Source organism: Balaenoptera borealis (genome assembly GCF_965194805.1).
Source record: "Balaenoptera borealis genome assembly, chromosome: 16".
Taxonomy (NCBI): Eukaryota; Metazoa; Chordata; class Mammalia; order Artiodactyla; family Balaenopteridae; genus Balaenoptera; species Balaenoptera borealis.
The window spans coordinates 47,771,565-47,789,297 of NC_138872.1; the positions used below are offsets into that span (position 1 = coordinate 47,771,565).

The 17,733-nt window shown below is 49.0% G+C and overlaps 1 protein-coding gene across 4 annotated transcripts in view; it reads right to left on the bottom strand.

Moving 5' to 3' along the window:
* Positions 1-17,733, bottom strand: part of SLC24A3 (solute carrier family 24 member 3) — a 470,474-nt gene that overhangs the window by 42,038 nt on the left and 410,703 nt on the right. For all 4 annotated transcript variants that reach the window (XM_082359545.1, XM_082359542.1, XM_082359543.1 and 1 more), the window contains exons 8-9: positions 8,014-8,039; positions 1,421-1,474 (exon numbers count right to left, since the gene is read on the bottom strand). In XM_082359545.1, the coding sequence (XP_082215671.1) occupies positions 1,421-1,474; positions 8,014-8,039 (80 nt within the window). The remainder of the gene's footprint in view (positions 1-1,420; positions 1,475-8,013; positions 8,040-17,733) is intronic.

Below are 17,733 nucleotides of genomic sequence, written 5' to 3' on the forward strand. Positions count from 1 at the left end.
CAGCTCCTACCTTCACCGTTCCTGTGACGTTTGTCCATGGCCACACTGATTTCTCCCAATGGGCTCTCGGCCACCAGAATTAATCTCTGTCAGGCCTCAACAGCAAGGAAAACTTGACATGTCAATTGCAGACTGCTACCCGATGGGTCCAAATGGGCAGTTTCTGAGAGCGGTCTACTGCCCTGCGTCCTAGAGAAGGTGGTCACTCCTGCAGTCACATAGGCTGGGGAGAGTATGGACTAACTTAGAGCAAAAGGAGCAGCTCCTGTGGGGCAGGAATCTGCAGCACAGAATATCTCTGCACCACTGACAAGCTCCTCATCTCCATGGCACTCAGCAAAAAGATGAACTGGCAGCTTCCAACCACGGTGCTTACATTTTACACTAGAGTATGGGAAACATCAGCAACATAACTCCTGATACAGGTGGTAAGCCGTCTAGACTCCAAGGGGGACAAGAATGCATGATGTGGTGGTTTTAAATTACATCCACACATTCTGTGACACTCCTCTCTTCAAAAGGCAAAGTAGACCCGTTGAGTGAGGACTGGACTGAGTGACTCGTTTCTAATAAACAGAACACGGCAGTAGTGATGGTGTGTGACTTGTGAGACCAGATCATAAGAGGTGTTGCTGGGTCCTTCCTGCTCTCTCTTGAATCACCTGCTCTGTTGGAAGCAAACTCCCAGGTGTGGGGACAGTAGAGTGGCCCTGAAGAGAAGCCCACGTGGTGAGGAACTGGGGCCTCCAGCCAACGACCAGCACCTACTCACCAGCAGCGTGAGTGGGCCGTCTTGGAGCCCCAAACGGATGACAGACACCCTGGACAACCTCTTACTTATAATCCCATGAGAGTCCCTGAGCTAGCACCCTGCAGTTCAACTGCTCCTGGATGCTTAACTCTCAGAAACTGTACAAGATAATACACATTTATGGTTTTAAGCCATTAAGTTTTGTGGCCATTTGTTAAGCGGCAATAGCTGACTAATACAATACGACTAATGGAAGTCTGTAGATATTTGATCCCTGGTTTTAGTTATCTCTTATCTAGCTCTGGTCCCATCTTCCCTCCACCTATATGGAAACATAACACATTGAGCTTTACCTCCTTTCTTGTTCTGAAAGTGAGCGAAAAAACAGCCAAAAGGTAGGCTGCCAGGTCCTGAAGCGGGGCAAGGGTTTGAGAGATTTCTCAAATGAAACCACGAAGCTTTGATTCTATCATACATTTGGGATGGAAGGGTCTATGCTTCTGCTATAAGTCGAGATTACAAATGATTCCTAGCAGGCTGCCCAGGGAGCCAAGTGAGCCTCTGATGACAGGTACCCGCCCTGTTCCCTGTTCCTCTGCCCACATTATCACATAACGCTGAGTGTAGGAAAGAGTTTTGGGAGAGAAACTAAGGAAGTATTTTACTTACTTCATTATGACAATGTAGATGAGATACATCAGCACGAGGACTAAAGACTCCCACCTGTGGACAAACCAAGAATGGTCAGTTAACAGAAGCCGCCCTAGACAGATGTGCCATACTCCAGGTCCCCTCAGACACATGTGTGATGTGAACGGCAGCTCAACCGGCCAAGCACGGCAAGCATGAGGCAGACGTGCAAACAAGTTCCACATATTTCCTGGTCTGCAGACATTTCCTAGGCTGTATCCAGGTTTTCAGGATCTTTCTCTTCCTCCCCTACTTCAAAAGAAAATGCTCCCTCTTCTCTGTTATTCGCTCACCCCAAAGAATATTTTGAACCCAGCAAGCCTTCTATAATGTTGCTGAATATAGGGGTATGTGTATAAATCTGACCACAGCTTAATCATTCACTAAAACTATTCAGATACAGTTACAAAGGGCAAACTAGAGGAACTGATAAGGGCAACCAAGGGATTGTTAGGTACATCAGAGCAAGGCATGTGTAGAGAGAGGGAGAAGGAGAGGGAAAGGAAGAAGAGTTGGCGGGGAGGGGAGAGGAGGAGGGAGGGACAGAGAGGGAGAGAGACAGACACCTTGGGCAGGGAGGTGCTAGCAGGAAGGATTAGCATGAATGAGTCGGAAAATGGTCAAGAGAAAGGAAGAAAGAAAAATAATGAAACCTTCTGGAATGTACCTTGAACTTCTGATACTTTGAATACTTCCTCTGTTTTCTTTATTTTAGTAACTTTCAGTAAAAAAGCAAGGGAACTTGATTTCTAGGTTCCTCTTTAGCTGTAGAATTTAATTAGTTAATTGAGGGAGTAATTTTGGCTTCAAGAAAAGGTTCCTGGAGGATGGTCTATGAAGAAATTCTAGGTTATGGCTTTCCTTCGCTTTTTCAAGTTCCATGTCTGGAAACTGATCCTGGGGAAATATGTGATCAAACGTAAAAAGGAGGCACACACAGGGTTTTCGTTGCAGTGCTGTTTTATAAAAATGGAGTGTTGGAAAGAAGCAAGGCGGTTATCAGATGAAGGACTGGGTACGTGAGTTATGGTATGTCCACAGGACAACGAGCTACCATGCACTGGCTGAGAATGATTCTGCAGATATGCACAACCACAGAGGTGGTTCTCTGTCATCCTGTTCAGTGTTTCTGCAGCATCTGAAGTTGATTGCCCACCCTCTTCACAAGACACTCTCTTCTCCTGACTTCTGAGGACCACACTCCTGGTTTTCCTTCTGTCCCCTAACTTCTTCTCCCTCCCTTTGTGTCCCCTCCACTTCTTCAGTGTGACCTCTAACGTTCTCTCTAGGTGATGTCCTCTTGTCCTATTTCTGGAAAACCAACAGACACGTCCACCCCACACTTCTCCCAGCTCCAGGTTCAGGATCCACTTGTCAATACAGCCTCTCCACGTGGCGTCTAGATGCAGGTCGGAACAGAATTCCTAATTCCTACGCCCCAGCTTCGTGTTCTCCAGGGCTTTGTCTTGTCAGTGAACTGTGCAGTCAAGCCCCACATCTGGAAATAAAAGTGGAGCCCTTCTCTACCTTCCCCCATGCCCATCGGGACTCTGTGTCCAAAATATCTCCGGAACTGTGGGTTTCTGCCCGCTCCACTGCTACCTCCCTCCCCCACCTTAATTTCAGCCTCTGAACTGCCTTCCTCAGTGCTTCTGGATCCTGTCATTCTTCTGCTTAAGACTCTTCAATTGCTTCCCAAGAGACTTGAGAAAAAAATCAAAGGTGCCCCTCCCTGCAAAATCCGGTTCTTTTTCCTTCTTCCCCCAATCCTCTTGTGCCCCACCCTGGCCTCCTTTCATCTGCACACGGCAAGCTCCTTCCTTCTCCCCAGAGCCTTTGCACTTAACATCCCCACTGCCAGGAATGCTTTTCCCTTCACTCCTTCGCTAGTCCCTTTCATCCTGCAAATATCAGCTTAAATGTCACCTCTTCCACGGAGTCTTCCCTGCCTACTCCTCCTTCGCTTTCTGTTTGTGTTCTTTAAACCTCTGACCAGTCTGGGATTATCTTCTTTATTTACTTATTCACATCTAAATGCCTGTTTCTAGCAGTCACCCGGCACCACTCCTCACATCTGATTCCCGCCTCAGCGATCTGGTTTCTACTTAGATCGGCCTCCCTGATGGAGTGCCCCCCAAGCAGGCACCCCTCCCTCCCCAGCACAGAGCAGGGCTCAGCTCATCTGCACAGGTGAGACTTCTCGAAATGTCAATCTTCAGTTGCAAGACACCTCCAAGAGGCCTGAGCCTGGTTCTTACCTCATTGAAACCAATGTACACGTGGCATAAACATAACTGGGAAAAGCGAATTTTTATTTCAGCTTTATTCTGAAGGAAGAGATACCCAAGAACTGGAGGGAAGTCATGTGATTGCTTAGATGCATTTTTACAGACTTGGTGAGGGGTCATTGGAAAACAAGCAGCGTCAAAGAGACATCCCCATGAGACTGAATTACGTCCAGCACTTGGTGAACAGGTATATTTAAACTCTCTCACTCCTTTGGATCTTTTAGATTTTTTACTCAAAGCAAGCCTTTCCATTGCAATATCTGAGTAAGTGTCTCTGCCGTCACATTTCAGGGATGCCTGTGGCGGCGGGGTTCCCTCTCCTGCTGGCCTTTCAGGTTTGCCTTGTTGGCACCCAGACTCAGGGCCCACCCAGCGCCTCCTCCTTATCAAGTGAGGCTCTCTGAGGCCCCTCTGCTTTTTGGCCTGATTCCGTGTTTGAGCATCAAGTCTTGGCTTCCTGGTCTTTGGTGTTGCCCCTCAACCTCCTGCCCCCGGGGCCGTGAGTATCTCCAAATGACACCGTGATGACGTGTCTGCTCCCCCCTAGTCTCAGACATCCCCAAGGCCACGGCCGAACTGGGTTTTGCATTCTGTGTCCAGTTCTGGAACGGAGGCTGGCAGCCAGGAGGTGCTCAGGAATGAACAGTTTGGGACTTGAAGTGACTCCAACTGCAGACCCTGATGTCACACGCTCTTCCCATCTGCCCCTCCCGGCCACAGCCCGCTGCTGTCCGCCAAGGACCTGGGCTGGTGTGATCTGGGTGTGCTCTCCCCTTCCCACAAACTTCCACTCTGAACCACCTACAACTGGCCCTGGATTCTCCTGCCAGAGATTGTTCTTTTCCGTGTTGGAGGGCTACGCCCTGTCACCCCCCCCCCCCGCCCCCCGCAACCCCTCGCCCAGAGGGCACATCTCCACTTCCTAACCAGGGTCCAGAACCACGAAAGCCGGTCTCCAACACCATGCAGATGGACACTGTCCAGGTCGCGTCCCAGGCTCTCCTTTCTCCCCCAGAGTCACAACTCGCTCAAAGAAGAAACAAAAACAGCACCCTGCATCCTTTTGTTTTCTTGTCAGGCCTTCAGACTCACTGAAGACACATTCTGAATTCCTTCTGGCAACAGTGTGGGTCTTGCTGGGCAGGGTGAACACATACCCTACTAGGTGGATCTCTGATGCTATCTATGTCAGATGTCTTTTGGGGCAGGTATCTGATGGAAAAGCACCCGACGGATATTCCCCTGCCTCTTCCTGCTACTGGAACCCCACTATGTTGAAGTAGTAAATGGGGACCCTTGATATCAGGAGGGTGGGATAAATGATTGGTCTAAAGCTGTAATTCTATTCCCCCCTGGACACTTATTGGTCAAAGCAGACCCAGTTGTGACCAAAGAGATATAAGGTGGAAAGGTGTTCAATGAAACGACATAGCCCCTTCTTCTTCCTTCTTGCCTTCAATCCAAACTGGATGGCTGGAACCACAGCAGCCATCTTGGGGTCATTAGGGAAAGGTCAAGAGAAATGCAGAGCCATTGTACTACCTATATCTGGGGTACTTGATATGTAAGAAAAATAAACCACTATTTCTGTAATCCACTGTGGCTGGTTTTTCTACTACCTGCTACTAAAAGCCTTCTGATGGCCACTTCTTGGCTGAATGTGACTTCCTGTGGAATGCTGTTTGAGGAACGGTAAAGGAATCTAAACCATGCATGGTGGGTATACCTTCCCCTTGTGTACCTGTATTTGACAAGGCTCCTTTCCTCCTAAAGAGTACTTTAGTTTCAAAATAAGCACAACTGACATTAGTTTCCTTTCAAGGATTTGGGGTGAATTGGTTACCTGCCTTGACATTGCTAGAACATGCTGGAATGTCCTACAACAAGGAAAGGAATTCACTGTTTAAGGAATTATTGAAATACTACTGTGCTTTAATTGCACAGATTGAAGAGTCTGTCTCTTAGGACAGAAATCAGAGGAATCAGCTCCTAGACTCATTCTTTCAGCAAAATAAATACTCATGGGTGGCTGGGTAAGAGAGTAAGAGATGTGGACAGTAAAAGATATCTTAAAGTTCAGTATATTTTGCAGGCAAATGAGGAGCTAAAATCCCTGGAAATCCCAAAGCAGTGATGGGTCAGTGGTGCAGACTAATTTCTCAGCCTCACTCGTGAAAAACGGTCTCCGTCACCCCATCCACGTAATAACCATGATTACATAACAGGTCGGCCATCTGAGAATGATATTCGGTGCCGTGAAAGCTTCCCCTAGTTCTTCCTGCAGTTTCGCCTGTGCATGAGTTATGATTCCAACCCACCCCAGGCTGGACCAAAACCCGCTTGGGAATTTGCGACTCGTGTATCCGTGGCCCTCCCACCTCCTCCCTCCTGTGGGAGCCTGGGTGCCCAGGCTGAGGGGCTGATGACCTCAGAATCCGGCCTTCAGCACAGGCTCGGGGAGTAGCCTAGGAACCCAGGTTCTCTCCTCTGACATCATAGGAAGGTCAGCCTTTGGAAAGGAGAGGAAACAGACTCTCGTGTTCTTGCTCCTTCCCATCTGAAATATCCTAAAGGACACCTTGAGGGTAAGGACTGACACAGGCTTGTCATGAACCTGCTTTCATTTCCTCCTGCCGTGGTTTTCACGAGCAAAGCCAAGGAGATGTGGAGAGAGGGCTCCTTCTAAGACTGACAGATGGTAAACCACCTGCGGGTCTCCTCTTTTCAGGTTTTCTGCACAAAAGCAGCAGAAAAATTTCTGAGATCAACTGTGATCATAACTTGCTTTTCCTTATGGCAGCATTGTTAGCAAAGAGCAGCAACACTGAGCAACATTTAGGTACCTACTGTTTGCTGAGGCAGAGCGCTGGTTGTGCTAACCATGCCATGAGTTTGAATGGGAACGCTTCTGCAAGTTTTTTTGTGCTGCCCTTAATCCCCAAGGACATGAGGGGAAAATGTCACCACTCCACGTGGCGACCAGGTCCAGTTGGATCCCACGAGGAGGTTCTTCCTGACCTCTGGCCTCTGACCTCTGACCCGCGGTGCTCCCAGACATCTTGATCCCTTTCAGCCTGTTGATCACTGTTATTCAAAGAAGACTTCCTTCTTATTTTTATGGGTCAGCATAGGGACTATGCGTCTTAGAGCAAGTTCTCCCAGCTGTCTCCCCCTTGCCCTCTTGGACAGAGGAGAGAGAGCTGACAAAAGTATCTTAATACCCTGGATAGTGTGTAACGTTTATGGTCCATGTGATATGCTCCCCACCACCCCAAATTCTGAACATCACAGAGACATCCTAGGACACAGAAATGTCGCTCCAGCAAAGGGCTAGCACTCATTCTGCTGAAAACAAAGGCTGCTGGGCTCTGTAATTCTTTTTTCAATTAAAGGTATAATTTATTATTATTATTATTTTCATATTCTTTTCCATTATGGTTTACTAAAGGATATCGAATATAGTTCCCTGTGCTCTACAATAGGACCTTGTTGTTTGTGCTTCTTTTTCTAGCTCATTCTTAGCTCTAAATAATACCACAAAAGTCGTCTACCTACAGCATCACAACTACCGTTTCTGAGATGTTCTTTCAGAAGAAGTAGGTGTATTTTCACATCACTCTACTTCCGCAGATCAAATATTTGAAAAATGTAACAAGAATGCATGACACACCCAATTTCTATTTCCATTTCGAACACAGCTGACATGCTCAGAACCCATCTCAAAAAAGGCGATTTGGACATTGACCCAAATGCAAATGTTCCCATATACTTAATTTGGGCAATTTTTTTAATCTATCAAAAAAAATCACTGATTTTTCAGAGCTCTAAGATCTTCTTGAATGTTAGGCAGAATTTTAATGGGTTAAAGGTCACTGACATGCCTTCACCTCTGGTTCCTGGGATATACTGAATACATGGCATTCGGAATATGCCGACGCGGTCTGGACAACTGGAAAAGGTTCATCAAATCTTAACCATGGCCTTGCCCATGACTGATTGCGGAAAGGCACAGTTGCCTTACACTGTCTAATTTGGATGATAAAGATAGCAAGACAACAGGGTCCCCAAAGGAAGCCCACCAGGCCAGCCCAAGGGAAATGGTCTCTGCTCCATGAGAGCTGATTTAATTTCTTTGTTGAGATGGACAGAGGGTTCCTGAGAAACGCCAGTTGTTCCAAGCTGCCCCGACATTTCCCTTTCTTTCCTAGACCCTGACTTTGGTCTTTACTCTACTGTCTCTGCCACATAGCAAGGAGAAATTGGAAGGGGAAAAGAGGTACTTACCACGAAACTTGTTCATCATAAATGAACTGTGAAAAAAAATAAAAAGGAGAGAAGATTAGACAGACACACACACACATACACACGCACACACATGCTTTATAAATGCACGTTATCCACCCTTGTGGCTGGCTGGTGGGAATAGTGGCTGGGGCCGGTTTGGGGTGTGAAGCATCTGTGGCAAACTCCCCTCTGTGCTGGTTTAGTCTCTGGTCAGTGTTAGTGGAGGGAGGTCTTGTTGGCAGACTGGGGTGGGCATCAGGCCATCCCAGCCTTCCTGCAAGTTCTGTCAGAGGATGGAGTGAGAGGGAAGCATGCCCAACCTTGTTATTTGTAGAATTTCAGATCTGGAAGGGGATGCGGAGCTTGGTGGGTGCTTGCAAACATTAGTCACTTACGGGTCCCCTGGAAGCTATCTGTACGCCTCTGCGCATCGTACAGCACCTTCGAGCTTTTATGAAAGCACATGAGCTTCTATGGACTCGATTATTTTTCTTTCAGTCAACCTATTCTTTCGTTTCCTTAAAAGAATTTATTTTCAAAGAAAATTCTGCATCACAACCGGAAGTGGAGAATCGGCACCACTTGGGCACCATGTGTAGAGAGAGGAAAAATAAACGCAGTGACAACACTGAAAATCCTGGCTGGACACTGTCGGTTGCCCATGTCCTGGGCCACAGGCCTGCACTTGTGTGAAGGGAGATTAGCGAGGGTCAGAAGCAGTGCAAAGGGCCAAACAGAGACCCTCCCTGATCAGTTAGGAGCCGAAGAAAACACACGACAGGACGGGGTTTATTTAAGTCCTATTCCACATAGCATCTAAGATCACTTCTCATTTTGGGGGAAAAAGTGGTATAATCCTGGCCCTTTGATTTATACGGGAAATGGAGCTGCAGAGAACATGAGTAATTTCCCTGAGGTTGCCCAATTAGCTGCAGAGTTGGTCCTAGAACCCAGCCCTGGCTCTTAACTTCGTGTTCTTTCCATGACACCCTTATTTGCCCAGATGGTATGGTGTTGAAACCAAATGAATGCCATTCTATTTCATTCAAGTAGGAAGCTGTTTCTTCCCACACTCACAGGACATGACTGATTTGAGCGCGATCATCTCTGAGCAACTTTCGTTCAGGGGCCCTTTGGAGACTCTCAGGCAGAAGCATCTGGGTGTAGAGGGTGATTACTGCACCCAGGTGGTAAACTCGGCTAACAACGGGACATCGCTTCAGTCCCCGGCGATGACAACTACCACCAGTTGTGAGAGACACAGAGAAAACCTCAAAGACCAGCAGGTGCAACTCAAAAGGCACACAAGAGGACCTCTCTCCAATCACCCCAAAGGAGCATAGAGAAGGATGAGGAGAAAGGGGCCACCCTTTTCTTTGTAACTCACTCTTCCCAACAAGACACTGAAAAAGATATTGGCTTCATCAGTTTTTGCCGTTTTGTCATCTGTCATTATCGGATCCAACAGGTTGGCATTTGGATGAAAATGTCAAACCAGAATGGGAAGAGAAATAAAGAAGTAAAGGAAACCACCCCACGATCCAGGCTGGATGGTATGGAATTCATTCCCAGGAAGGCATTCGGAGCCGCTGTTATATAATTGCTAGCTTTCAAAAAATCCAAGAAATCATGGAACAGAAGCAGTGATTTAAGTTGGAAAATGTTTTCTATTAATTGAAGTTAATTCAATATCAGTCTTGGGCAGCAGGCTGGAACAATCAATTCAGAGCCACTTAAGAGAGCACAAGATACTAGTAAAGAGTTGATTAGATCACCAATTTAACGTTCCTCTCTGGGGAGGGCAGCCAACACTCCGTACTATGAAAGCAGCTCTAAGGAAGCCGTATTTTGTGCCACCTAACTGACAGGTGAAAAAAAATCAGAATGGCCTTAATTGTACAAAGGATTCCAAAGTGAGAGCAGAATTTACAGGGAACACAATATCAGAGAAATAGTGAGGCACGCCTGGATGCAAACGTGGTGGGGGGAGGGAACCAGAAACTTCCAAACGACAGAGGCAGCGATGCTGGTCTCTGACCACCTGGAGCCCTGAGGCCTCAGCTACCCTGTGGCCCACGAGTGAACACGGTCTGGGTTTGACCCCGCTGCTTCAAGAGGATTGGATGGAAACACGAGAGCCTCCAAAAAAGAACAGTAACATTGATAAAAGGGACTATAAATCAGGCCTTTGAGAAAACCTGAATGGAAAGAGGCTTGTGTGTGGTGAGGAAAGAGACCTGACTGCAGAGTCTGGTGGTGCCTGGAGGGGGGCCTGCCGGCTGAGTGTCACCCACCCAGAAGGAAATCTGCACTGTTCACAGACTGTTCCCCTGGGAGAGCACATCTCCGGACCACGCCGACAGAGCATGGAACCGGCCTGTCTGAGAACGTACGACGACAAAGATGGTGACTCTCGCTTGGTGTTGCTGATGGTTAGAGCGGATTTCTTATTCCTTACAGATTTTATTTCATTGAATTCTCCTAAGACAAGTGTTGCACATCCCTCTGTATTTTCATGCTCACTCGGTGAGTAAAAGAAGACAAAACAACTTCCCCACACCTGCTGGCGGGGTGACTAGGGTAGAAGAGAACCTGAAATCACACGCCTTGCCCCACCTGAAACAAGAAACTGCGCCCCCAGTTCCAGCCGGTCCCCACTAGGTGGCGCTCACGTCCCGGCCCCCGCATCCCAGCGGCCCGGCCCCGGCAGAGATGTTGAGATCAAGTTGGACCAAGTCCCCTCGGCGGCTCCATGAAATCTCCTGGGAGGTGGGCAAGGGCCCCTGGACAGACAGACTCCCGCAGCGGCCTGCGGCCAGCCCACTACCATCAGGGGGTGGGGTGACGTTCTGGAGGCAGCTCCTGCCCGGTGCTCTGAGATGGGGCCGGGTGGGTCCCTCATTTACACCCACACGCAGTCCCCAGACCTGAGCGCAGCGGTCGGAGCTGCCCCACCCTTTTCCCAGGTAGGATTTTGCAGAGGAGCCTTGGGAAAGCAGCTCTCCGTGCTCTGCTGGTTGTGTTTGGGGCGAGGCCGCTATTCCCCCCCCCCCCCCACCAGGGCCCGCCTGGGTGAGCTGATCTCTGGGCCCCAGATTTGCTGCATGGCTGGTCAGGGACCTGCTCTCTGACCCATATCTGGTTCATCCAGAGCAACCCCTGGCTTCACGCTAAGCTTTCCACGTGTTCCGCAGACGAGCTAAATGGGAACTCACAGGAGTGAATCTGAAAAAACCCTCTTTTCCTCCAGCCTCCGAGAAACGTTTGGGTACCATGGAAACCAGCTTTTCAGTGCTGGTGTCTGCTCTAGAATTCTTCCGAGAGAGACAGGCTTCCGTCAGGCAGGTGAATCCCTGGATGACCGAGCAACCCAGGGAACTCAAGGCGGAACAGCAAGGAACAGACAAGCCGGTAGTCGCAGGCGAGTGGGCAGGAGAGGAGAGGCCCGGCTGGCCCCGCAGCGCACAGCGGCCCTGGGCTGGCTGGTTGTAAGCGGTAACCATGGCGCTGGCCGGCTGCTGTGCTGGAGCTGAGATCTTGTAGCTTGTACAGTAATCTCTGGCACCATCAGAATTTTAAGCAGTGAAGGTAAAAGGAGAAAATCAACACCATCATTCTCTTTCAAGAGACTGAAACCTTGAACATCTTCCCCGCGTTGCTGCGGAGGGAAACTGCTCCCCCCCCACGGCGTAGATGCCCTCAGGAGATGTGCCTACTCGGAGTCCTGCCTTCCTCCGGCTTCAGGGACAGGGGTGCGGGTGGCTTAGCCGAGCCCATGGCGATTCCCTCAGAGGAGAGGAATCAGATGGAATACATTGGAAAACAGCTGTGAGGCACAGATATGGTTTCCAATGGAAGGGTAAATAGTAATTCTGACGTGAGCATCTCCAGCTGGCCGACCTGATGGTGCTGGGGATGCAGGAGGGTAGGAACTAAAGGCAGGGCTTGAGCAGAGCCCGACATCCCATATCAACCTGCAGGGCAGGCCACAGCAGAAGAAACAGCGATGAGAGGACCAATTTAGGATACAGGAGATGATGGTTGTTAAAGCAAAAGGCTACGTTCGCTCAGCAGCGCAAAAACACAGGCGAGGAACTAAAACGTCCAAATTGTTGTCCTAGGGAAAGAGCAAGTCTCCTGGAATCCCGTCCAGCCAACCCAATTCCCGGCTCCAGGAGCAAATGCTCGGGTGACCCGGCTCCCTCCCTGACCCCAGCACCACTTACAGCAGCCCTGCCTCCTCACTGTGGCAGGGATTAGGGAACAGGGGACCCCCTGGTTTGTTTGAGGAACTTGAATGTTCTCTCACATCCTTCTCTGTGAGAATCTTCTGGCTGCCAGAGTCATTCCCGCTTTGCTGGGGCCCTGAGATGTAATCGTGAGCAGAAGGGCCTCAGGGTCTCCAAACTGGAGAGGGAGGAAGGGCCCGAGGGGGACGGGTCGTGGAGGCCAGCGGGCAGCAGAGGACAGTCAGCAGTGTACATGTCAGGCACTTTCCTCTTACAGAAAGGGTGAGATAAGGAGATTTAAGATGAGTCTTAATGAAAGACTTCCAGGAGAGGGAGGCAGACGTTCAGTCTCCAAATGTAAAGTAAGCACTTCCTTCGGGCGCCCCTGTGAAGGTGGACTTCTTGGTAGATGGGGTAAAGCCAGACTGTACGAGGCAGGTTTTGTTGGAGGGAAAACCTAATTCTTTGCTGGGCTGATGCAGCTGTACATCTTATCCTCCTGCTCTGGTTGGCCTGAGGGGTTGCAGCTCACTCACCTTGAGCAAATCCCTGGATTTCTGGAGCCTTGGTGTTGCCATCTGTAAAATGGGACTCCTGTCACAGCTGCTTGCACAGTGGTGAGTACTGAACTAGGAAATCTCCATCGACAGACCCAACACTGTACTCAGTCCTGTAGGAAGTATGGAGTCTATGCCTGTTAAAAGTGCCCGTGAGAACGTAGGTATACCTTCTATGGAAGGATTTGCTCTCTACAACCGTGCTATCCAAGATGATAGGCACTAGCCACATGTGGCCTCATACATTGAAATTAATGAAATAAGGTTCAGTTCCGTTCCTTGGTTGCAATGGTTGCATTTCAAGAGTACAATGGCTAAATGGGAAAAGAATTTGAAAAAGAATAGATACATGTATATGTATAACTCAATCATTTTGCCGTACACCTGAAACTAACACAACATCGTAAATCAACTCTACTCCAATATAAAATAAAAATTAAAAACAAAGAGCTCAAAGGCTCATGTGCTTGGTGGCTATCATATTGGACAGTGCTGCCTAGGTTATCTCTGGCAGATGGGTCAGCTGAGTTGTCTCTCTTTATCAGAGTCGGGGGGCCGCACTGAGTGAGAGGGCAGTGTCACCTCGGATGAGCCTTGCTGCTGTGCCGGTGCTCAGGTTGCCCCGAGGGGCCCCCCAACTGCCAATGGCCCACCTGGCCCTTCTCCAGGTGGGCAGCGCCTCCTCCCCCAAGCTGCATTTGTGAGCCTGTTATCTGGAACCTGTCTCAGAGGCCTCTCCACACCCCCTGGAAGTTTCCCTTCTCTTGGTGCTCATAATCCCCCATCCTGAAGCAGAGATGAAGGGTAAAAATAAAGTATTCCTTTTAGGGCAGCTGTTAGATTGACGATGTAATGAATCATTTGCATTTATGTAAATTACATGATTATGTAAATTACAGTAACATTTCAATAAAAGAGACTGTCTGTCGGGTCTGCTGGAATTTGGAGAAAGAAGATGGGGAGGCCGGAGCTGCCATAGTCAGATGGGGGTGGGTCCTTGGTGTGAGAGAGAGAGCAGCAAGACGTCCATGAGGGTCTGCAGACCATCGATCGTGTAGATGCACGCAGGACATGCTCCGAAGGACCCAGGATGCTCTCAGAACCTGAACAGCGACACTTCTCTTGCAGAGAGAGACCCAAGTCATGGGGCGAGCTTCCTGGGCCACGTCAAGCTTCTCCAGGGCCTGATGCTTCACTGTAGAGAATGTCACCTGGGCTAAAGGGGGATGCCTGACGGGGCGGGGGAAGGGCGCTGAGAGACAGGCGCTGTACGCTTTTGCAATGAGAACTGCTTTAGACGAGAGCATGTTCTTAATTTCTTCCGCTCTCTCTTTATTTATCTATTTATTTTTTCGCTCTCTCTTTAAAAAACAGCAACAACAAACAAACTAGAAAATAGCAGAGAGCAAAGGTCAGGTAAATCCCAGATATCAACGTGAACTGAGTCCCTCGTCTCTAAGTTAACCGTTTGAAGCTCTGTTGGTTTCAGAACACCCGTGCTGTGTTTCTGCTTTTTGGCCTGGCCCTCTGCATCAGCTTCCATGTCAGCTGTTTCAGAATCCAGGTAGTAACGACCCCATCAGAACTCCCTGGACCAGCGGCCCTAAGCCTCCCTGGAGACGTGGTCTTTCCCGCTCTTTGGATCCCCAGCCCTGAGGAACTGTCCTTGGGGCTCCTCCCTGTGGGCAGATATATTTAGAAGTGGCCTCTGGTCCCATTTAGTCGGGACGTGCCTTCCAGGTGAATGAGCTCTTCATTGTGGCACCTCAGGGGACTGCCTTCTGAACATTTCACAGCCATAAAAAGGGGGAGAGGGTTAAAAAAAACCCTAATAGTTAAAATAAATTATTCAGATAATTATTGGTAATTATTTGTGGGTAGGAGGAGGGTTCTAAATACAGGACTTTTCAGTGCCCATTGCAGAGTCCGATGGAGAAGCTTTGTGTTATACAAGGAAAACCCAAAGAAAAGTGATGCTGTTACCATGACATTAGGGAAAACACAGAAAGAGGAGACTGGGAAACCTTGACAAAAAGATATGGCGTGTGAAGCAGCAGCCTGGGGCTGGCGCACGGAAGAGATCTGTGGACACGGAGGAACCTCCTTTGCTAAGTTCTGCTCTTCGGGTATTAGGCTGTTTTGCTCCTCAGGCTGGTTTTAAGTCTCATGTGAAAATGGCCCCAAGAACGAACGGCCCTCAGAAATCCAGACAACCAAGCTGCCACGGTGCTTCCCCTTTCAAGACGATCCTTGCCTGCAGCAGATGAACATCTGAGGAAATGGTGTCCAGCCGTATTTGAGGTTGAGTTTCTCCAAGCGCAGTGGGTGCCACTGGCATCAGAATCATGGGGGAAGATCCTGGTTGAAGTGAAGCTTCCTGGGTCCAACCCCAGGACCTACCGAATTAAAACCTCTGGTTTGCATGTTTCCAGGAGGCATGCGGAGCGTTTCCTGCGCTGCTGAATTTGGAGGAACACCACTTAAAGTAAAAAGGACCAAGACCAAACCCTGAGGACCCAGACGTTCTCTTTTCCATTACTTCCTAACAGTGGAGAAAGGTAATTTTTCTCAAGATCATAAAAATCTAGCCTTGACGTCAGGTCGGTAAATACACAGTCCAATCTCTAGGTCACAGCAAAGAATCACTTGCTTTTGACTCTGTTGCCATCGGAGGGAACACAGAGCTGCTGGCATCCTGTGAGCAGCTGAGTCAGCTCTGATTCATCCTCAGCAGGTGATTGCTTTGCCCAAAGACCCCGCTCGGGTGAGTGTTGCCCACAGCCTGAGGATGCAAAACCATTTTGTTTCTTCTCACGTCATTAGCGACAATTACATTTGTTCTATCTTGAACACGTCCAGATACATGTGACAGAAGACAGGTTATTTCACACACGGTCCAGGAGGTGTCTATGTGAGAACAGAGTGAAGCCAATGCCGGCAAATCTGCCAATAGGCGTGGACGTTGCTGAGTCCGCGCTCCCAGGGGGTCTTGTTTTTTTTTTCCTTTGGTATAAATTTATTTATTTATTTATTTATTTTTGCCTGTGTCAGGTCTTCGTTGCTGCGTGCGGGCTTTCTCTCTAGTTGCGGTGTGTGGGCTTCTCATTGCAGTGGCTTCTCTTGTTGCAGAGCACAGGCTCTAGGTGCATGGACTTCAGTAGTTGTGGCTCTTGGGCTCAGTTGCTCCACGGCATGTGGGATCTTCCTGGACCAGGGCTCAAACCCGTGTCCCCTGCACTGGCAGGCGGATTCTTAACCACTGCGCCACCAGGGAAGTCCCTCCCAGGGGGTCTTGGACTGTGCTGTTCTGGCTCATCGCCTTGTCTCTAGGAGGGCGGACATCTCCTTCTGGAATTCAGTAAAATAGAGAACTGCGTTCATTGACACCATCCACTAACACGTCTCTTGAAAAATGTAATTTTCAGAAACCATCCTAAAATACCCTGACAGCAGAAGAGCCGAGTGCATGTGAGCTGTATGGGATCGGGCGTCACAGGACAAAGATCCTGCAGAGCGTGTCTGAGCAGCCTGGGCTGGGTGAACAGAGGCTTCTAGATCTGGGGGTGATCGTACCTCTTCCACAGGTACAAGAACACAGAGCTCATGGGTGTCCTTAAGTCTGCTGACCGGGAATTCAACAGACACACTGTGTTTTCAGTCCAACGTGGGCGTCAGAGCACTTCTGCCCCTTGGGGCTGGTCTCAACCCTCCTGATCGTCAGTCGCCCCTGAATGAGGGCACTGTGGTTGTAAACCCAAGCTCTTCACTTGGAGCTGCTGTTGACTTAACTAACCCACCTGATTCCTTGGGGAAAGTCTTGTATTAAACATCACTTTTGACTTATTTGTATAGAGCTTTATAATTAAATCTAATTTATTTATTTATTTATTTATTTATTTATTTATTTACTTTTGACTGTGTTGGGTCTTCGTTTCTGTGCGAGGGCTTTCTCCAGTTGCGGCGAGCGGGGGCCACTCTTCATCGCGGTGCGCGGGCCTCTCACTGTCGCGGCCTCTCCCATTGCGGAGCACAGGCTCCAGACGCGCAGGCTCAGTAGTTGTGGCTCACGGGCCCAGCTGCTCCGTGGTATGTGGGATCTTCCCGGACCGGGGCACGAACCCGTGTCCCCTGCATTGGCAGGCAGATTCTCAACCACTGCGCCACCAGGGAAGCCCTTAAATCTAATTTATAATTAAATTAATTATTTATAATTAAATAATATACAGGTAAGTGCTTTGTAAACAGGTAAGTAAATCCTTCAGAGGATCTATTTCCGTTCTGTGCTTAAGAAAACTAAGACCTGGAGACACCGATTTCTCCAAGGTCATTAGAGCTAGTGAGAAGGGGACCCGAATTAGGAGCCAGGTCTCCCGATTCCCATGTGTTGTTCTGATTTGCTGCCCTTCTCCTGGACGGCTCGGCTTGCCAAGCTAAGGGATTTGGGTTTGTCCCCACAGGACATGGAGCCACTGATCATATAAACACAGGACTGGCATTTGCAGGTGTTCTTGGTCGAGACACCGTTTGGACAGCTCTGAGGACTGAGCAGGGAGGGGGGAGTAGAGGCGGAGGGGGAGGGCAGCTGTGATGCTATTCGTTACATTAATCTGCAATGAGCTTCATCAGTTCAGGCCAGAGATGCAAAAAGCCTCAAGGAAAACGGGCTACGGGGGACACACTGGGGAGACTTTTACAAAGTGAAAATCCACAGGACAATGTTGGCGGGAAGGTCAGTTTAATATCATTCCCAGGCTGGGTAGCTAGGGTAGGAACGGGGGCTGAAATAAAGGAGGAGGGTCCAGTCTTGGGGAAAGCATCCTAAGTGTAGAGATACGTTGGGTCTGGGGCATGAAGGTGTCTAGTAGAGAGTTGCTTACCCACTGCTAGGGACACAGTGTGGGCGTGTCCGCATGAAGGCGGTAATGGCAACGGGT